The sequence below is a fragment of the Muntiacus reevesi genome, chromosome 12 (assembly GCF_963930625.1).
Source record: "Muntiacus reevesi chromosome 12, mMunRee1.1, whole genome shotgun sequence".
Classification (NCBI taxonomy): domain Eukaryota; kingdom Metazoa; phylum Chordata; class Mammalia; order Artiodactyla; family Cervidae; genus Muntiacus; species Muntiacus reevesi.
This window is the reverse complement of record NC_089260.1, coordinates 13,674,501-13,695,556: the sequence shown is the minus strand read 5'-3', so window position 1 is coordinate 13,695,556 and position 21,056 is coordinate 13,674,501. Positions and strand designations below refer to the sequence as shown.

At 39.3% G+C, this 21,056-nt stretch overlaps 1 protein-coding gene across 1 annotated transcript in view; it reads right to left on the bottom strand.

Annotated features, from left to right (window-relative positions):
- Positions 1–21,056, bottom strand: part of CPQ (carboxypeptidase Q) — a 531,320-nt gene that overhangs the window by 397,384 nt on the left and 112,880 nt on the right. The window contains exon 2 of the mRNA XM_065902874.1: positions 15,313–15,775. Coding sequence (XP_065758946.1) covers positions 15,313–15,775 — 463 coding nt within the window. The remainder of the gene's footprint in view (positions 1–15,312; positions 15,776–21,056) is intronic.

Here is a 21,056-nt window from a genome sequence, read left to right as displayed (position 1 = left end):
TTCACTGATTCGAGTCCATTTTAGTTCACTGATTCCTAAAATGTCAATGTTCACTCTTGCCATCTCCTGTTTGACCACTTCCAATTTACCTTGATTCATGGACCTAACATTCCAGGTTCCTATGCAGTATTGTTCTTTACAGCATCGGACTTTACTTCCATCACCAGTCACATCCACAACTGGGTGTTGTTTTCACTTTGGTTTTACCTCTTCATTCTTTTTGGAGTTATTTCTGGTTCCAAATTGGGAAAGAACTACATCATGGACGCATATTGTCACCCTGCTTATTTAACTTATATGCGGAGTACATCATGTGAAATGCAGGGCTGGATGAAGCACAGGCTGGAATCAAGATTGCCAGGAGAAATATCAATAACCTCAGATATACAGATGACACCACTCTTATGGCAGAAAGTGAAGAGGAACTAACGAACCTCTTGATGAAACTGAAAGAGGAGAGTGAAAAGCTGGCTTAAAACTCAACATTCAGAAAACTCAGATCATGGCGTCTGGTCCCATCACTTCATGGCAAATAGAAGGGGAAACAAAGGAAAGAGTGAGAAACTTTATTTTCTTGGGCTCCAAAATCACTGCAAATGGTGACTGCAGTCATGAAATTAAAAGACACTTGCTCCTTAGAAGGAAAGCTATGACCAACCTAGACAACATATTAAAAAGCAGAGACATTACTTTGCCAGCAAAGGTCTTTCTAGTCAAAGCTATGGCTTTTCCAGTAGTCATGTATGGATGTGAGAGTTGGACCATAAAGAAAGTTGAGTGCCAAAGAATTGATGCTTCTGAACTGTGGTGTTGGAGAAGAGTCTTGGGAGTCCCTTGGACAGCAAGGATATAAAACCCATCAATCCTAAAGGAAATAAGTCCTGAATATTCATTGGAAGGACTGATACTGAAGTTGAAATTCCAACACTTTGGCCACAATGCAAAGAATTGACTCATTGGAAAAGACCCTGATGCTGGGAAAGATTGAAGGCAGCAGGAGAAGGGGACAATAGAGGATGAGATGATTGGATGGCATCACTGACTCAATGGACATTAGTTTGAGCAAGGTCCAGGAGTTGGTGATGGAAAGGGAAGCCTGGAGTGCTGCAGTCCATGGGGTCGCAAAAGTCAGACACGACTTAGTGACTGAACTGAACTGAACCGATTCTATTTCATCCCCATTCTTCATTCCTACCTCCAACCCATGTCCTGGGTAGGTAACCATTCTAAAGATATTTTTTGCATATATGTCTTCTTGTAAAATGTGAACTATAATTCTACATACATGAAAAATTATATTTTTATGTATGCAACTATATTATGTATGTCATTCTATTTTTTATTTTATTACACAGCTTTATACATGTAAGATATAACAATATAATACATCTATGTTGAGATATATATATATATATATATATATATATATATATATATAAACTATATATATATATATAGAGAGAGAGAGAGAGAGAGTTCAGTTTGTTGCTTCCAACTTCTACCCTGGGGGGCATCTACCATATTTTACATGTCTACTCTCCCTGTGATGGACCTCCAGATGAACCCTACCCCCACAAATAAGGCTACAATAATCATCCTGCATTCATGTCCTTAGGTAGTACATATGTATACCTGTGTGACAATTTCTTTGGGAAATATACTAAGAAGTGAATTACTTGCTCACTGGGTATGAAAATATATTTAAGTGGACTAAATATTACCCGTTTGCTCTCCGGAATGGTGGCACCATGCTTCATGCCCACCAATCATGTATAAGGGTTCCTATGTCACCACAGCACTACCAATGAGTTTTTACATCTCAGCCGTAAAATGAACTCATTATTTTTAAAACTTGCATTGATCTGATTACTAATAAGTTAAGATCTCTTTATACACTTGTCAACTTTCAGGCTTCCTCTTCTTTAAACTGTTTATTCAGAGCCTTAGCCCATTTTTCATTTAATAGGGTCACTGACTTTTTCTTGCTGATTTCCAGTAGCTCATAGCCTACATATCAATCTCATAACAATTTTAGACAGTGTTAATATCTTCTCCCATTTCTCCATCTGCCCAACAGTTTTGTTCATGGTATCTTTTGTTAAATAGAAACTTAATTCTGATGCAATCAAAATTTAGGAATGTTTTCATCTTACGGTTTGTGCTTTTTAAGCTATGCTTGTGTGAGAGTGTTAAGGCACGTAGGAGACAGATATAGTGTCCCTATTCTTGAGGAAACAGCCAAGAGGAAAACAGATACACCTGCAAAGTGTTGGCAGAAAGATCCACCAAGAGGCAAGGTGAAGAGGGAAGGCCATCGAGAAGGTATGACTTGAGATATGACTCTGCCACATATTATATGCTGTGTTACTTTGGACAAAGGGCTGAACCTCCCAGAGCCTGCAATGGGTAAAGTGTGAATAACACCTATCCCCAAAGACAACATGTTAAGGAATCTGCCTGATGACTAGTGTATAATAGATGCACTCTCAATAAATGTGAGTTCCTCTGCCCCCTTTCTTCTCATTCCCAATCCTGATGTGATGCTGAAGAAGGGAATTTGCAACTTGGGACACTTTAGAACCAGATCCTTCAGCTGACTCCACACCTCCAAATTCCAAGTATCATCGGTGGACATAGGCTCTTGAGAGCGCTTCTGCCCATATCGCATTATGTATCAGACAAAGACTAAGCCCTGACAAAACAAACAAACAAACCAATTTTTAAAAAAACAGTGAAAATGCTCTTTTCCTGATGATACCAAAGGAGGAAAAGAGGACAGGTGCAAATAACTAATTATCTGATGATAGATTCTTGGGCATAAATTAGTTAGCACCTCAGTAAGAAATGGATCAAATGTAGAAGGCCTTCATTTGATGGATGTGCTGGGAGTAAGCAGGAGGGCTATTTTAAATTCCCATAATATTAATATGGTGAGAATTTGGTATAAGATTATGCTGTAGCTTTCCAGGCTAGATCCATGTTGTTAAAATTTTCAAAAAGAATACACTGGTAAACAACCTCACGGTGATTTGATTGATGTTCATTTATCCTCCTCTTTCCCTTGTGCCTTTAGCTCAGCTGCAAAGCAAACTTTAAATATCGTTTTAAAATCTGTAATATTTATCACAATCTACTCATCAAATCAATATCTAATTAATATGCATTAGTATTACATTACTAGGTGTAGTGCTGAAGGAGATACAAAGATGATTAAGATGTGCTTTTCCCTGGAGTAGGTCACGGTTTCTCAAGAGGTAACCATGTAAACAACAACTATAGTAAACTGTGATCACTGTACGACACAGGCAAACAAAGTGCTATGAGAATGAAGATGAAAGAATTGCATTTATTTAGGTTGGGGTTCAAGAAATGAAGATGAAAGAAGAAATACATTTATTTAGGTTGGGGTTCAAGAAAGACTTAGAGAAGAGATCCACTTTAAATGAGTCTTTAAAATGGGTAGGAATTCTCTAAACAGAGAAGGGTTGGGTTGGGTTAGGATTAGGGTTGGGTTAGCAGAGACCCAAGCAGCAGTTTTTAAGTCAAGGAGGAATGAAAATGCCCAAGCAAGAGCAGTTAGGATCACGTGGCTGAAGCACAAGGTGGATGGCTTGGGAGAAACTAGAGACAAGCCTAGAAGCACAGCCGGGGGTCACTTTTTAAAAGGTCATAAGGATCTGAACTATACTCTGAAAAATCAAAAGCTTTTAGGTCAGGGAGTGACACAATGAGATCTCTATTTCACAAAGACAACTGAATCAGCAGTATGGAAAGGATTAAAATGAGCCTGGCCTCAGGAAAACCAGGTAGCAAGCGATTATACCACTGACGGCAGGAGAACCTGAGAGTGGAAAAGTGGAGTCACGTGACGTTTAAGTCTCAGTGACCAGTTGAGTGCTGGAGTGAGATAACTGGAAACACTCATTCAGCAAATATTTCTCAAAACTTTTCTGTATATGAGATACTATGTTAAGAGCTAAGACAGAGTTTCTCAACTTTGGCACTACCGGCATTTTAGAATGGATGATTATTTGATGTGGGTAAAGGGAGGCCTGTTCTGTACACCGAGAGATGTTTAGCAATATTTCTGACCTCTACCCATTATAGGCACTGCCGCTCAGTCATGACCATTGAAACTGTGTCCGGACATTGACAAATTTCCCCTAAGGAGCAAAATTATCCCCAGTCAAGAACCACTGAAACTGGGATCTCTAATTCTAAGAGGCTTATTACATGTAGAGAAATGCTTATGACATAAGCAAGTATAGGGTACAAAAAAGCGAGAAAAGAGGAAGTTGTCAATACTTCTTTGGGGATGAGTAAGCACAGGAAAAGTCTCCATAGAAGAGGAGACATTAAAGCTGAATCCTTAAATAAGGGCATTCCTGGCATGGAAAAACAGACTGGTTCCAAATAGGAAAAGGAGTATGTCAAGGCTGTATATTGTCAGCCTGCTTATTTAACTTATATGCAGAGTACATCATGAGAAACACTGGGCTAGATGAAGCACAAGCTGGAATCAAGATTGCCAGGAGAAATATCAATAACCTCAGATATACAGATGACACCACCCTTATAGCAGAAAATGAAGAAGCACTAAAGAGCCTCTTGATGAAAGTGAAAGAGGAGAGGGAAAAAGCTGGCTTAAAATTCAATATTCAGAAAACTAATATCATGGCATCTGATCCCATCACTTCATGGCAAATAGATGGGTAAGCTGTGGAAACAGTGACAGACTTTAATTTTTGGGAGGCTCCAAAATCACTGCAGATGGTGACTGCAGCCATGAAATTAAAAGACGCTTGCTCCTTGGAAGAAAAGTTATGACCAACCTAGACAGCATATTAAAAAGCAGAGACATTACTTTGCCAACAAAGGTCTAGTCAAGGTTATGGTTTTTCCAGTAGTCATATGTGGATATGAGAGTTGGACTATAAAGAAGGCTGAGCACCAAAGAATTTATGCTTTTGAACTGCAGTGTTGGAAAAGACTCTTGAGAGTCTCTTGGACTGCAAAGAGATTCAACCAATCTGTCCTAAAGGAAATCAGTCCTAAATATTCACTGGAAGGACTGACGTTGAAGCTGAAACTCCAATACTTTGGCCACCTGAGGTGAAGAACTGACTCATTTGAAAAGACCCTGATGCTGGGAAAAATTGAAGGTGGGAGGAGAAGGGGACGACAGAGGATGAGATGGTTGGATGGCATCACTGACTTGATGGACATGAGTTTGAGTAAACTCTAGGAGTTAGTGATGGACAGGGAGGCCTGGCGTGCTGCAGTTCATGGGGGTCTCAAAGAGTCGGACACAACTGAGTGACTGAACTAAACTGAACTGGCAGGTGACAAAAACATGAAAGTAAGATACCATATATGATATTAGCAAAATTTTGAGGCTCTGAGGCTGAGCACCCGGGTGATTGGCAAAGATATTAACAAAGATGAGAAACACTGGAGAGACAGGATGCTCAGTTTGTGGGTGTGCAAGACACCCAGTAGTTCTCAGAAATGCAAGTAGAAAGTCTTCTTCCAGCTTTCCACAGATAGCTCACAGAGTCCTAACCTGGACACACAAATTAATACACACTATAATACTGAAGTCTAGAAACGGAAAGTTTAAAAACATTAGCTCCATAGCATGTGCCTAGAATACTTCTGTTTTAATATTTTGATTATCTTCACCAATCCTTTGTGGATTCTCAGAAAAACAAGAGCATTTCTAATCTAGAAAGATGTTATAGACTTATAAGTCGGCCATTTTTCATTTTATACATGACAAAATTAAGGCCATGGAGATTAAATGACTGAGCCAAGGTCACATAACTAGGTGGCTAAACCAAGGATACAGCATGGGTTTCCAGGGAGATGAGCTCTGGACCATAATACCTGTACCTAGAGGTCCTTTTATGCAGACCTTACTCTATCTCCCATGGGAATTTTCCCACACCTGATCCAGCCTAACTCTCCAGTCTTCTCAGAGCTTAAAATAGCCCAGTTGTTTCTGGTCTTACATTTAGATCTTTAATCCATTTTGAGTTTATTTTTGTGTATGGTGTTAGGAAGTGTTCTAGTTTCATTCTTTTACAAGTGGTTAACCAGTTTTCCCAGCACCACTTGTTAAAGAGATTGTCTTTTTTCCATTGTATATCCTTGCCTCCTTTGTCAAAGATAAGCTGTCCATAGGTTCGTGGATTTATCTCTGGGCTTTCTATTCTGTTCCATTGATCTATATTTCTGTCTTTGTGCCAGTACCATACTGTCTTGATGACTGTGGCTTTGTAGTAGAGTCTGAAGTCAGGCAGGTTGATTCCTCCAGTTCCATTCTTCTTTCTCAAGATTACTTTGGCTATTCGAGGTTTTTTGTATTTCCATACAAATTGTGAAATTATTTGTTCTAATTCTGTGAAAAATACCGTTGGTAGCTTGATAGGGATTGCATTGAATCTATAGATTGCTTTGGGTAGAATAGCCATTTTGACAATATTGATTCTTCCAATCCATGAACACGGTATGTTTCTCCAACTGTTTGTGTCCTCTTTGATTTCTTTCATCAGTGTTTTATAGTTTTCTATGTATAGGTCTTTTGTTTCTTTAGGTAGATAAATGTAAGACCAGAAACTATAAAACTCCTAGAGGAGAACATAGGCAAAACACTCTCCGACATAAATCACAGCAAGATCTTCTATGACCCACCTCCCAGAATATTGGAAATAAAAGCAAAAATAAACAAATGGGACTTAATGAAAATTAAAAGCTTTTGCACAACAAAGGAAACTATAAGTAAGGTGAAAAGACAGCCCTCAGATTGGGAGAAAATAATAACAAATGAGGAAACAGACAAAGGATTAATCTCAAAAATATACAAGCAACTCCTGAAGCTCAATTCCAGAAAAATAAACGACCCAATCAAAAAATGGGCCAAAGAACTAAACAGACATTTCTCCAAAGAAGACATACAGATGGCTAACAAACACATGAAAAGATGCTCAACATCACTCATCATCAGAGAAATGCAAATCAAAACCACAATGAGGTACCATTACACGCCAGTCAGGATGGCTGCTATCCAAAAGTCTACAAGCAATAAATGCTGGAGAGGGTGTGGAGAAAAGGGAACCCTCTTACACTGTTGGTGGGAATGCAAACTAGTACAGCCACTATGGAAAACAGTGTGGAGATTTCTTAAAAAACTGGAAATAGAACTGCCATATGACCCAGCAATACCACTTCTGGGCATACACACTGAGGAATCCAGATCTGAAAGAGACACGTGCACCCCAATGTTCATCGCAGCACTGTTTATAATAGCCAGGACATGGAAGCAACCTAGATGCCCATCAGCAGATGAATGGATAAGGAAGCTGTGGTACATATACACCATGGAATATTACTCAGCCGTTAAAAAGAATTCATTTGAATCAGTTCTAATGAGATGGATGAAACTGGAGCCCATTATACAGAGTGAAGTAAGTCAGAAAGATAAAGAACATTACAGTATACTAACACATATATACGGAATTTAGATAGATGGTGGCGATAACCCTATATGCAAAACAGAAAAAGAGACACAGAAATACAGAACAGACTTTTGAACTCTGGGGGAGAACGTGAGGGTGGGATGTTTTGAAAGAACAGCATGTATATTATCTATGGTGAAACGGACCACCAGCCCAGGTGGGATACATGAGTCAGGTGCTCGGGCCTGGTGCACTGGGAGGACCCTGAGGAGTCGGGTGGGGAGGGAGGTGGGAGGGGGGATCGGGATGGGGAATACATGTAACTATATGGCTGATTCATGTCAATGTATGACAAAACCCACTGAAATGTTGTAAAGTGATTGGCCTCCAACTAATAAAATAATATTAAAAAAAAAAAAAAAAAAAAAAAAAAAATAGCCCAGTTGCCAGACAATTGTTTACATATCTTGAGCTCCATGGAAGAGGGAATGGGGTGAAAGTGAGTCTCAGAACACCACAGTAGACTCCAATGAGTAAAATTCACTTTCCCTTGGGTTTTTAAGGCCCCAGGAGTAATCAGTAATTTGGCTTAGTGTTCCCAGGCAGGGAGCCAGAGAAGAGCAGGCCCAGCTACAAATGCAAGAAATGAGAATAAAAAAGAAAGGGAAATGAGAAAAAATGTCCAAAATAAGGTACAGACACCGGTATCATCACAGTACAGGTACCAGCAACTCTTGAGACAGATCTGCTTCAATCAAATGGATATAAAAGGAAATCTTAGAAGTGAAAATAACATTAAGTTATTTGCATGTGAGGCAATATAGTCTAATGACTAAAAGCACAAACTCCGGAATTGACGCTTGTTCACGCCTGAACTTGGCCTCTCACTAGTTGTGTAACCCTGGGCAAATTGTCTAATCTTTTGTAGTCTGCTTTTCTCATTTGTTGAAAACAAAACAAACAAAAACCTGTAGACCTTTAAAGACAGTTAAGAGAGTTAAAAAGGAAATATATATGTATATATACATACACACACACACACACACACACACACACGCACTGGTGTCTAACACAGATGAGTGACAATAGAAGGCAATTAAGCAAACCCTAGTTGACAATATAGAGCCCAAGTAGAGGGGTCTCTAAAACCTTAGAGGACTCTCTCAATTATTCATATAGCCTCAGAGAGATCACAACTAGCCATCCCAGTGGTATATCCAGAATGTTGGAGTGAGAAACTTGGCAGATCTTCTTCCCCATGAAACATTTAACTGGGAAAAAATATTTTTAAGAAATCACTTAAAGTTTCTCAACATTGTCCTAAGGGCATACAGCAAGTGGAGAAACACTCATTCAAGAAAATACACTATTAATAAATCTAAGTTAGAATTATGAGTCTGCAGCTTTTGGCCATGATCTGCTTCCTTCTCCCATCCCCAGCGCCGTGTTACAGAAACTATTCTGGTTGCTTCCCCCCATTTCTCTACCCAGCCTCTACTTGTCTGGTGGAAACACTATACTAAGTATAGCCATGAGAAGACTGGAACCTGATCACGGCTATCTTAGCTTGTTCATAGGCAGAGGTCCCACGGTGGGACAGGCAAGCTGAAAAGACCAGCAGCTACCACCCCTCCCTTCTAGCACCTGCCAGAGATGTCACTCTAGGGAAGTAGGCCACTATCACTGTGCTGAGCTCCTAGGAACTCTCAGGGAAGAGGTAAGCCAGGTGGATGAAGTTCTTAACCAGGGTGGTGATTTTATTTGGAATAGAAAACAGAGAATTCCATACCTAAGGATGTTATTGCAAATGATGGAGAGCTTGGGAGACACTAATGCTTCATGATACTGGGAGTTTCACGATACTGCTAGCAATAAGCTAAATGGAAGAACAATCAGAAACTTAACAACAGCAACAACAACAACAAAAAAGGAGAAACAACAACCAAGAAAAGCCCTCCCTGGATCACAATAATGCCTGGGGGTTGGGAAGGCTATATGCACATGTTCCTACTTAGAAACAATTGAAACTGGACATGGGTCAGATTGAAAACATTTTCCAAGCTGCACACAGATGCCTCAACAAAGGGCAGAGGCCCTACTGGCACAAGAGGCTTAAGTGCAACCTCTAACCAAATACTGGCTATAAAATAAGCTATTCTGACACAGGGGAAAATATTATTAAGCTAGGCTTAATATTAAAATCATCTGCATCCTCGCAAACTGGAACACTATGTGCATGTCCAAGGCTGTGACCTCTCAAGACTGATTGGAGAAGCGATGTTCAAGCCACTAGGCCCTGACTGAACCTGGGGCAAAATCATAAATTCATTAGTTTTAATAACAGCCCTTAAACAACATAAGCATCCAACAATAAAGGGTAAAGATATAACTGGCTAAGGGGACCTAAGCACAACCTTTGGCCAGTAAATGGCTTGTACAGACCTCAGGATGACACCTAGAGAGTCAGACTAAAGGAAAAATAAAAGCACTGTGAATAGGGACGTCAGAATCTGCATACTATGGGAGAAAGAGACTTCACAAAGTTAGTAAAACTAACTCATTAAGCAAATAAAGGACAAAACAATAAAAACACCACCAACCTCCAGTGGGCAGTGGAGAAGAGACAACAATCAGTATTCAGAATTGCTAAAATACATTATTTAAAATCAGTTTTAAACAACAACAAAAATAAATGGGACATGAAATAGGCAAGTATGACCAATACACACACAACAAAGCAGGCAAGAGAAACTGCCTGCAGGGGATCAAGTTGTCGCAGACACAGACTTCAAAGCAGCTATTATAAATACGCTCAAGGAACTAAAAGAAACCATACTTACAGGATTAAAGGAAGGTATGGTGACAATGTTCCATCAAATGGAGAATACCAATCAAAAGACAGAAATGAGAGAAAAGACCAAAAGGAAATTGTGGAGCTGAAAAGTAAAATAACTGAAAAGAAAAAATCAGTAGAGGGACTCAGTAGTATATTCAAGTTATCAGAAGAAAGAATTAATGAATTTAGTGATAGATTGATACAGATTATGCAATCTGAAGAAAAGAGAGGGGGAAAGAGAGGAAGAAAATGGGCAGAGCCTCAGAGAAGTGTGGGACCCCATTAAGTGCAGCAACATACTTATAACTGAAGTACCAGAAGGAGAAAAGAGCAAAAAGAGGGTAGAAAATATATTTATAGAAAAAAACTTGAAAATTTCCCAAATTGATGAAAAATAGTAATCCATAAATGAAGTTCAACAACCTCTAATCAAGATAAAAGGAAAGAGATTCCCACCTAGATACATCAAAATCAAAACACTGAAAACTGGAAACAAAGATAAAACTCTTGAAATCAGTAACAGCAAAATGACTTGTCACAGAGAAGCATACCTCATTTTACTGTCCTTCACGGTTACTGTGTTTTACTTTTTAACAAATTGAAGGTTTATGGCAATCCTGTGTTGAGCAAGTCCATTGGTGCCATTTTCCCAACAGCATTATTTTTTAATTAAGGCATGTATATTTTTTAGACACACTGATATTACCCACTTAATGGACTATAGTATAGTATAAATATAACTTTTACATGTACTAGGAAACAAACAAAGTCATGTGACTCACTTTCTTGCAATATTCACTTTATTGCAGAAGTCTGGAACCAAACCACAATATCTCCAAGGTATGTCTGTAGAAGGGAATTGCAGTAATGTGAACAGCTAACTTCTCATCAGAAACAGTGGAGGCCAGAAGACAATGAAATGACAAATTCAAAGTGTCAGAAGTAATAAAAAACTGTGATTCAAGAATCTGATGAGAGCAAATACATACACCACCATATATAAAACAGAAAAATAGATAGCCAGTGAAAATTAACTCTATGAATCAGGGAGCTCAAACTGGTACTCTGAGATAATCTAGAGGGGTGGGGTGGGGTGGTAGGTGGAAGAGAGGGGACATATGCATGTCTATGGCTGATTCATGTTGATGTATAGCAGAAACCAACACGATATTGTAAAGTGATTATCCTTCAATTAAAAATAAATAAATTTAAAAAAGAACCCAATGAATTTGCAGGGCAGGAATAGAGACACAGACCTAGAGAACAGACGTTGGACACAGCAGGGTAACGAGCTATTGTCCAGCCGCTCAGTCATGTCTGACTCTTTGAGACCCCATAGACTGCAGCACACCAGGCTTCCTACACCATAACCAAGTGGGATTTAGCTCAGGAATGTAAGGTTGGTTTAACATCTGAAAATCAATAAATGAAATGCATCCAATTCAGTGGGGAAAAAATAGTCTCTTCAACAGGTAATGCTAAGACAAACGAATAACCACAGCAAAAGAACAAAGTTGGACTCCTACCTCACATCTAAAATTAACTCACAAACCTAAATTTAAGAGCAAAAGTTACAGAACCCTTAGAAGAATAAATAAAACTAGGAATAAAACAGGAATAAATCTTTGTGACCTGGTTTAGGCAATGGTTTCTTAAACATAACAGTAAAAGTACATACAACAGAAAACAATTAGAGAAATTGTGCTAATTCAGAGTTAAAGACATTTCTGCAGGAAAATTAAAAAAAAACACACACACACAAAAACAATCCACAGAATGGGAAAGAACATTAGTAAATCACACTGATAAGAGACTTGCATCCAGAATACATGAAGAGCTTATGCAATTCAATAAAAAAAATTCAATTAGCACAATTAAAAGCTGGGCAAAGTGATTTCCCTGGTGGTACAGTGGCTGAGAATACGCCTGCCAATGCAGAGGACACAGGTTCAATCCCTGCTCCGGGAAGAGTCCACATGCCAAAGAGCCACACTCTGTAAGTCCATGGCCACAGCTACTGAGCCCATGTGCCTAGCTAGGGTCCATGCTCAGTAATAAGAGAAGCCACTGCGATGAGGTGCCCATGCACTGCAGCCAGGGAGTAGTTCCCACCCGCTGCAACTAATGAAAGCCCACACACAGTAACAAAAGCCCAGTACAGTCAATAATAAATAAGTAACTTAAAAAAAACTGGACAAAGGCTTCAAATATATATTTCTCTGAAAAAGATACACAAATGGCAACATGGACATGGAAAGGTGCCCAAAATCATTAGCCTTTAGAGAAGGGCAAATGGAAACCACAATGAATATCACTTCATACCCACTGTAACCAAAAAGATAGAAAACAAGTTCTGACACATGTGTATAAAAATTAGAACACATGAGTGAAAATGTAAAATGGTGTGGTCAATTTGGAAAACAGCTTGGCAATTCCTCTGAAAGTTAAACAAAGAGTTATGATATCCACAAGCAATTTCACTCTTTGGTATATACTCAAGAGAAATAAAGTACGTACAAAAAACTTACACATGAATGTTTATAGCATTATTCTTATTAGCTGAAAGGTGGGAAGAAATGTTCATCAGTTGATCTATGGATAAATAAAATATAGTATATCTATAAAATGGAAAATTTTTCAACAATAAAAATGAATTAAGTATCGATACATGCTACAACATGGATGAACCTGAAATGCAGGCGACGTGAAAAAATTCAGTCACAAAAGAAAATACTAGTGTATTATTTCATTCATGTGAATTATCCAGAAAAGGCAAATCCATAGAGACAGGAAATAAATTAGAGGTTGCCTGGGGCTTAGGATGGTGGTAGGAAAGGGGTGAAGCATGACTGCTGATGAGTTTGAAGTTTCTTCAGGGGGTGATGAAACGTTCTTCAGTTAAGATTGTGCTACTTCTGTGAATATATTAAAAACCACTAAAGTGTAAATGGGTGAGTAATTATGATATGGGAACTATATCTCAATAAAGATTTCTTGTTTGGCTGGGCCCAGTGGCATGCAGGGTCTTAACTCCCCATCCAGGGATCGAACCTGTGCTCTCTGCAATATAAATGGGGGGTCTTAACCACTGGACCACCAGAGAAGTTCTGATGTCTCATTGAAGATGCTTTTTAAAAGCTAACCATCTGCTTCTCTACTGGATGTTTCTCTTGGCACTAAAGAAGGTCAAAGGTTTCTATAAAGTTTTTAGAAAAGCTCAACTATTTGGTGTTTTTTTTTTTTTTTTATCAACTACAGCTAACCCTTGAACAACACAAGTTTTAACTGCACAGGTCCACTTATACGTAAATTTTTTTCAATAGTAAATAAAACAGTACTATATGATCTATAGTTGGTTGAATATGCAAATGCAGAAACTCACGGATACAGAAGAACCAAACCATATATATGGAGGGATGACTATAAGTTCTATGCAGATTTTTAACTGTGTGGAGGGTTGGTGCACCAACTTTACTATAGTTACTGTGTCATAGGAAAACAGTCCATGAATGCATGCATAGTCCATGAACAGTCCATTACTGATCAATGGCTCACTGTTGACTGCTTATATGTCCCTGATCTAAGCATTTATATTGTCTGATGAAGCTAAGACTGAGTGCTGCTGAGTAAAGACAGAACTCCATCCTAGACAACTCCTTACATTAGAAGCCTTGGGTTCTGTTAAAATAATTACTTCAGATCAATTCAATGTGCAAGGCTCTGTCCCCTATTTCATTAATTCTAAGAAGTTCTGTTCATTGAGGCCACTTGAAAGAAATCATAGCTTTTGTGACCTATTTACATATATCACATTCTCTACAAACTGATACTAATGTTATACTAGATAGAAATTATTAAGTGATTCAGTTCATAAGTATCATGGACCAAGAGTTGTAGATGCTTCATTTTATTTTATTTTATTTTTTTTTAAATTTTATTTTATTAGTTGGAGGCCAATTACTTCACAACATTTCAGTGGGTTTTGTCATACATTGACACGAATCAGCCATTGAGTTACACGTATTCCCCATCCCGATCCCCCCTCCCACCTCCCTCCCCACCCGACCCCTCCGGGTCCTCCCAGTGCACCAGGTCCGAGCACTCGTCTCATGCATCCCACCTGGGCTAGGGATCTGATTCACCATAGATAATATACATGCTGTTCTTTTGAAACATCCCACCCTCACCTTCTCCCATGGAGTTCAAAAGTCTGTTCTGTACTTCTGTGTTTCTTTTTCTGTTTTGCATATAGGGTTATCGTTACCATCTTTCTAAATTCCGTATATATGTGTTAGTATGCTGTAATGTTCTTTATCTTTCTGGCTTACTTCACTCTGTATAATGGGCTCCAGTTTCGTCCATCTCATTAGAACTGATTCAAATGAATTCTTTTTAACGGCTGAGTAATATTCCATGGTGTATATGTACCACAGCTTCCTTATCCATTCATCTGCGGATGGGCATCTAGGCTGCTTTGACAAAGGAGGCAAGGATATACAATGGAAAAAAGACAACCTCTTTAACAAGTGGTGCTGGGAAAACTGGTCAACCACTTGTAAAAGAATGAAACTAGAACACTTTCTAACACCATACACAAAAATAAACTCAAAATGGATTAAAGATCTAAATGTAAGACCAGAAACTATAAAACTCCTAGAGGAGAACATAGGCAAAACACTCTCTGACATAAATCTCAGCAGGATCCTCTATGACCCACCTCCCAGAATATTGGAAATAAAAGCAAAACTAAACAAATGGGACCTAATGAAACTTAAAAGCTTTTGCACTACAAAGGATGCTTCACTTTAAAAAGTAACACTTTCAGAAAAAAGAGGGGGATAAGGGAAGGGGGAAAAAAAGAGTATGAGTAAAGAGCTCATGAAGCCAATGAAATGGAAAATCATTCTTTCTTTTTATCACCCAATTATAATGTGAACCAGGCACACTATAACCAGTTACGTCACATGGCATTAGTTTTATAATGAAAACAGCAAACTGACTTGAAAAAGCAAATCATACCTTCTGGGGGCGTTCCAATGCTGCTGCCAAGACCCAAAATAGCCATCTTGTGAATCCTCGGCTCCAGCATCACAGCAGATTCCTCTCCCCTCTCCCAGTGGGGTATTTTGACAGGCTCCAGGTGGACGTTCTCCAGCCCATCTCCCTGCAGGTTTTGCTGCATGATCTCGATGGCCTTTTCTAGGCTCTTGGAGCCACTTAGTCTGGGTCCAACAGTATCAACCAGAAGTGCCAGTCGCTCATAGGATCTGTTTTGGCCTTTACCATAAACAGTAAAGTTGATAATTGCTTTAGCAACATCTCCATAGTGGGCTATTTCTTCTTTGATTTCCTGAAAAGTCCTCTGAGAGGTGCCATTCCCATGTATAGCTTTCCCAGAGGCCAGGGATAAAAGGTGAACACCGACAAATATGAAGAGAAGAAACTTCATTGCTTTTCCAGTCAGTTTTCTTCCCAAAATCATCTGTGTAAGGAAGAAATACACGTTAGGAGAAAAGAATCTCACAACTACCTGCCCATAACCCAGGGACTGCTTTTCAAATAGGATTCCCCTTCCCTTCTCAACTGGTACCCAGTCTCCCATCAAATTCATAACTCCCAGAAATGAAGGAAAGAGACAGCAGTTGTCCTTATTGATAGCGTAGCATTTATTAAAACCACAAATTCACATATTGCCTAGAAATCAGTTTAAAATATGCCAAAAGATTATAATAAGAAGATAAATAGGAAAGAGAGGAAGAAATAGCGGTAACAGTGATAGGAATGTGCTGTGCTGTGCTTAATCATGTCTGACTCTTTGTGACCCCATGAACTGCAGCTTGGCAGGCTCCTCTGTCCATGGGATTCTCTAGGCAAGAATACTAGAATAGGTTGCCATGCCCCCCTCCAGGCGATCTTCCCAACCCAGGTCTCCTGCATCACAGGCAGATTCTTCACCAGCTGAGCCAGCAGGGAAACCCAGTGACAGGGCTCAGGCAGTGTTATCTGCTACCCCTTTTTCTGAACAGTATAGTGCTCAGTTGTGTCCAGCTCTCTGCAACCCCATGGACTGTAGCCCGCCGCCCCCCCAGGCTCCTCTGTCTATGGGATTGGAGTGGGTGGCCATTCGCTTCTCCAGGGGATCTTTCTGACCTAGGGATCGAACCCACATCTCTTGCGTCTCCTGCATTGGCAGGCAGATTCTTTACCACTAGCTCCACCTGGAAAGCCCTTCTTCTAAACAGAGTATGATCCAAATCCATTTCAGAGTTCCCTCTACCTGAAAGGCCTATGGAACTCACCCTTTGAGGCCCTTTCACATGTTACCTTTTCTTGATCCTCTCCCTAACCCTATCCCTTCCACATCCTTTAATCCTCATGACAACTCTATGAGACAGTTTCTCATTATTACCTTCATATTAGAATTGAGGATCCTGGGATAGTGAGAGATTAAGTAACTTTCCAAAGACACACAAAGGCTATCTAGCTCTAGAGACCATGATGTACATGGTGCTACTCCAAGTATGTGTGGACCAATCTCAGTCCACAGCTGTTTTTCCACAAAATATAAATACTAAGATTAAGAATAAACATATTCAGGGCTTCCCTGGTGGTCCAGTGAGTAAGGATCCACCTTGGAATGCAGGGGGCATGGGTTCTATCCCTGGTCGGGGAACATCCCACGTGACACGGGGGAACTGAGCCCATGTACCACGACTACTCCACACTACTAAGCCCGTGCTCTAGAGCCAGCAGCTGCAACTACTGAGCCTGCATGCCGAAACTACTGAAGTCCAAGCACCCTCGACCCTGTGCCCCGCAACAAGAGAAGCCACCGCAGTGAGAAGCCCAGGGACCACTAGAGAAAGTCAGAGAGAGGCAACAAAGACTGAGCAGCACCAAAAATAAACAGAGTAAACACACTTAGTGCTGTGCAGCACAGTAGCTAATAGTCTAATGTGGTGATTACAATTTCAATTAAATTAAATTAAATAGTCAGCTTCTCAGTCACACTAGCTGCATTTCAAACACTCAGTACCCACATGTGACTCATGGATATTGCATTGGGCAGCACAGCGAGAACATTCTATCATCAGAGAACGTTCCACTGAATAGTGCTAGCTCAGACACCTTTACAGATAATTGACAGAACAACGGTGTATTTGTCAAATTTAGTAACAAAAAAATGGTACTTATCTTTGTATAACTCATTGTATTTTTCTAATTTACTGTTATATTTGGCAAAAGTATCAGTCTGAAACAAATTCTAAATTTAAGAATCTGGTCCTTCGTGACAGATAGTTTGAGAAGCACAGTCATAAACTACTATAAGAATAAATTCCAGATTCAGACTGACAGCATACAAGGCCTCTTAGAATAGGGTTCCAACCACTTCAAGCTCATCTCTCCGCCTGCCCCTCTAGAGTGCACACTGTTTCATTCCCATTCTCATTTCTTCTCTCTCCCTCTCTCTCTCACATGCACTGACACATGTACGCCCCTAAGCTTTGAGAAACTGAGCACCTGAAGTGTGGCCAGTCCAAATTGAGATGTTTTGTACATGTAAAACATATACCTGATTTGATCTTTAAAATCAACTACTTCATACTTAAGTATGAGAAAACAACATAAATATTTCAGATATATTAGATTAAATACATTATTACTAATCTCACCTATTTCTTTTTACTTTTTAATATGGCTATTAGAAATTTTTAACTTATATAACATTTATATTTATAATTAGTAATAGTCTACTTACACTGAACTGGACCCTGTTCTTCAAATACCCAGGTCCTTTCATAACTCTGGGTCTCTACTTATGTTCATTCCCTTTAATAAAAGGACCTTCTCTTCACCCTGCTCCCTTTCTGTCAAATGGCTATATTCTCTCTTTAATGAGAATACATTAAAAATCACCTCTTCTATGGAACTTTGCCAAACAATATCCCAGAGGTACAAGCATCATTTCTGTGTGTCTGCCATAACTAACTCTGTGTGTGTGTGTGTGTGTGTGTGTGTGTGTGTGTGTGTGTGTGTGTGTGTGTTAGTAGCTTAGTCATGTCCAACTCTTTGCAACTCCATGGACTGTAGCCTGCCAGGCTCCTCTGTCCATGGAATTCTCCAGTCAAGAATACTGGAGTGGGTTGCCATTCCCACCTCCAGTGGATCCTCCCGACCCAGGATTTGAATTTGGGTTTCCTGCACCGTAGGCAGATTGTTTACCATCTGAGCCATCAGGGAAGTCCGTAATTAACTGTATTTTTAACTAATATATTTGTTTATAAATCTGTCTCTCCTGCTCTCAAAGTCAAGTAGGGTAAATTATTCATCATTTCATCATTATATCCATATATAGGCACTCAATACTTTTTATGAAGGAATTAATAATCCTTTAATCTCCCTAGGCCTCAGCCTCCCTAGAGTATGAGAGTGTTTGTCTTTGCCTCCTTCACAAAGAAGCTATAGGAATTAAAAACTTGATATCATATTTGAAATTATTTTGAAAAATTGTAAAGACTATACATTGCTGCTGCTTCTCTTTCCTTGTAACTACAGTTGACCCCTGAACTACAGTTGATCTGGTGTGAACTTCCCAGGTCCACTAATAGGCAGATTTTTTTCCGATAAATACTACAGTAGTACAAGATCCAGGGTTGATTGAATCTGTGTAAGCAGAACCATGGATCCAGAGGGCTGACTGTGGGACTTCAGGGTCCACCATGGGTCCTAGAACCAATACCCCTCCTTCTTCAAGGGTCAACACATAGGTTTTTTCATTTCTACAGGTACTATACTGATGCTTGTGTTAAAAGCTAAATTTCATTAAGCTATCAAAACATTTTACCAGATTGAAATTTATAAGAAAAGAAGAGGTTAATAAGTCAGCTATTAATTAGCACTAACCACAAGTATCTACTTCTTATTAAAAAATTCTCTAAGCCTTCTGCAAACATTAATTAATGATTTCATAATACACTTCTAGTGATGGATTAGAATCATATTATGATAACATTGTAGAGATACAGGTGAGCTTAGGGATCCCTTGTCCATACCCTCCTTCTATAGAAAGTTAATCAAGGCCTGTGATGTGATTCCCAGGCAGCTGACAAGCCAGCAACTACAATCAACCAGGTAAGTGGTCCAACTAGCACATACTTCCTAAAGGATTAAGAATGATTTTCTTATAGGAAGGGCTTCCCTGATAGCTCAGTTGGTAAAGAATCTGCCTGTAATGCAGGAGACCCTGGTTAGATTCCTGGGTCAGAAGATCTGCTGGGGAAGGGATAGGCTACGCACTCCAGTATTCTTGGATTTCCCTTGTGGCTCAGCTGGTAAAGAATCCACCTGCAATGCAGGAGACCTGGGTTTGATCCCTGGGTTGGGAAGATCCCCTGGAGAAAGGAAAGGCTATCGACTTCAGTATTCTGGCCTGGAGAATTCCACTGACTGTATAGTCTGTGGAGTCACAGAGTTGGACAAAACTGAGCCACTTTCACTTTCTTATAGGAAATTATATGCATTAACATATAATAGAAATTCACTGAAGGATACCTAAAGGCAGTCTGAGAAGCAAATACATATAACAAAATATATGTATATAGAGTAGCACCAGAACAAAGAGAAGAACAAAGGGAATCATGAAAAGCTACCGAAAAGACATAATATCTCAAGCCAGGCTCAAGAAATGGCTGCTGCTGCTGCTGCTGCTAAGTCACTTCAGTCGTGTCCGACTCTGTGCGACCCCACAGATGGCAGCCCACCAGGCTCCTCTGTCCCTGGAATTCTCCAGGCAAGAATACTGGAGTGGGTTGCCATATCCTTCTGCAATGAATGCATGCATGCTAAGTCGCTTCAGCTGTATCCGACTCTGTGCGACCCTGTGGACAGCAGCCCACCAGGCTCCTCTGTCCACGGGATTCTCTAGGCAAGAATACTGGAGTGGGTTGCCATCTCCTTCTCCCCAAGAAATGGCTACAGAAGCAGAAAAGAATGAATGGTATCCCTATCAGAGGGCCACCAGAACATCATCTGTTTGTCAATCCTGGTTAAAAGATATGTCCAGAAAATAATGGGGCCTGAGTCTATCATCTTTACATCTTTTTGCATATATGTCAACTGAATTAACAAGTAACACATCATTTTGATAATAATTTTTAATGCTTCTTAACATGGTCAGTTAAATAAATTTTGGCATTAAAAATGATGTAATTACTTTAAAACATAATTCAGTATCTTTGAGTATTGTTCTGAGTACCTTAACATCATTGTTTCTTTAAATCCCACAAATGCAATAAATGGTTACTTTTAAAGGTAATTTAACTATTTTTTCCAATGGATCAGTTTTTCCCTGAGTATAAAATTTTCTAAGATCAAAGGCACAAAACAATGCCTTACACGAGAAATCACCTAGAATACTTGACATAAGTAAACACTAAATACATGTTAGTTGATTCTAAACCTAGTTTTTCTCTGTAACATAATCAGAAAATTACCAATGTAATTCTTGGCTAGAATGCATAATTATATATCTCTCCAATGGAGCACTACAAGAATATTATAGTTTATTTTATTATTGCTGTTTTTAGAAAGGTACATTAGCCCAACTAAGATATGTCCTCACTAATAACTAGCAGAAATAATTATAACTAACAGTCTATATTTGGGGAGGTAAGAAAAATGGACCAAGATGTTTCCATATCACATTCCACTCAAGAAAAAAAAATATTGTGTATAATTTAAAAACACAAGGACTATATATAATT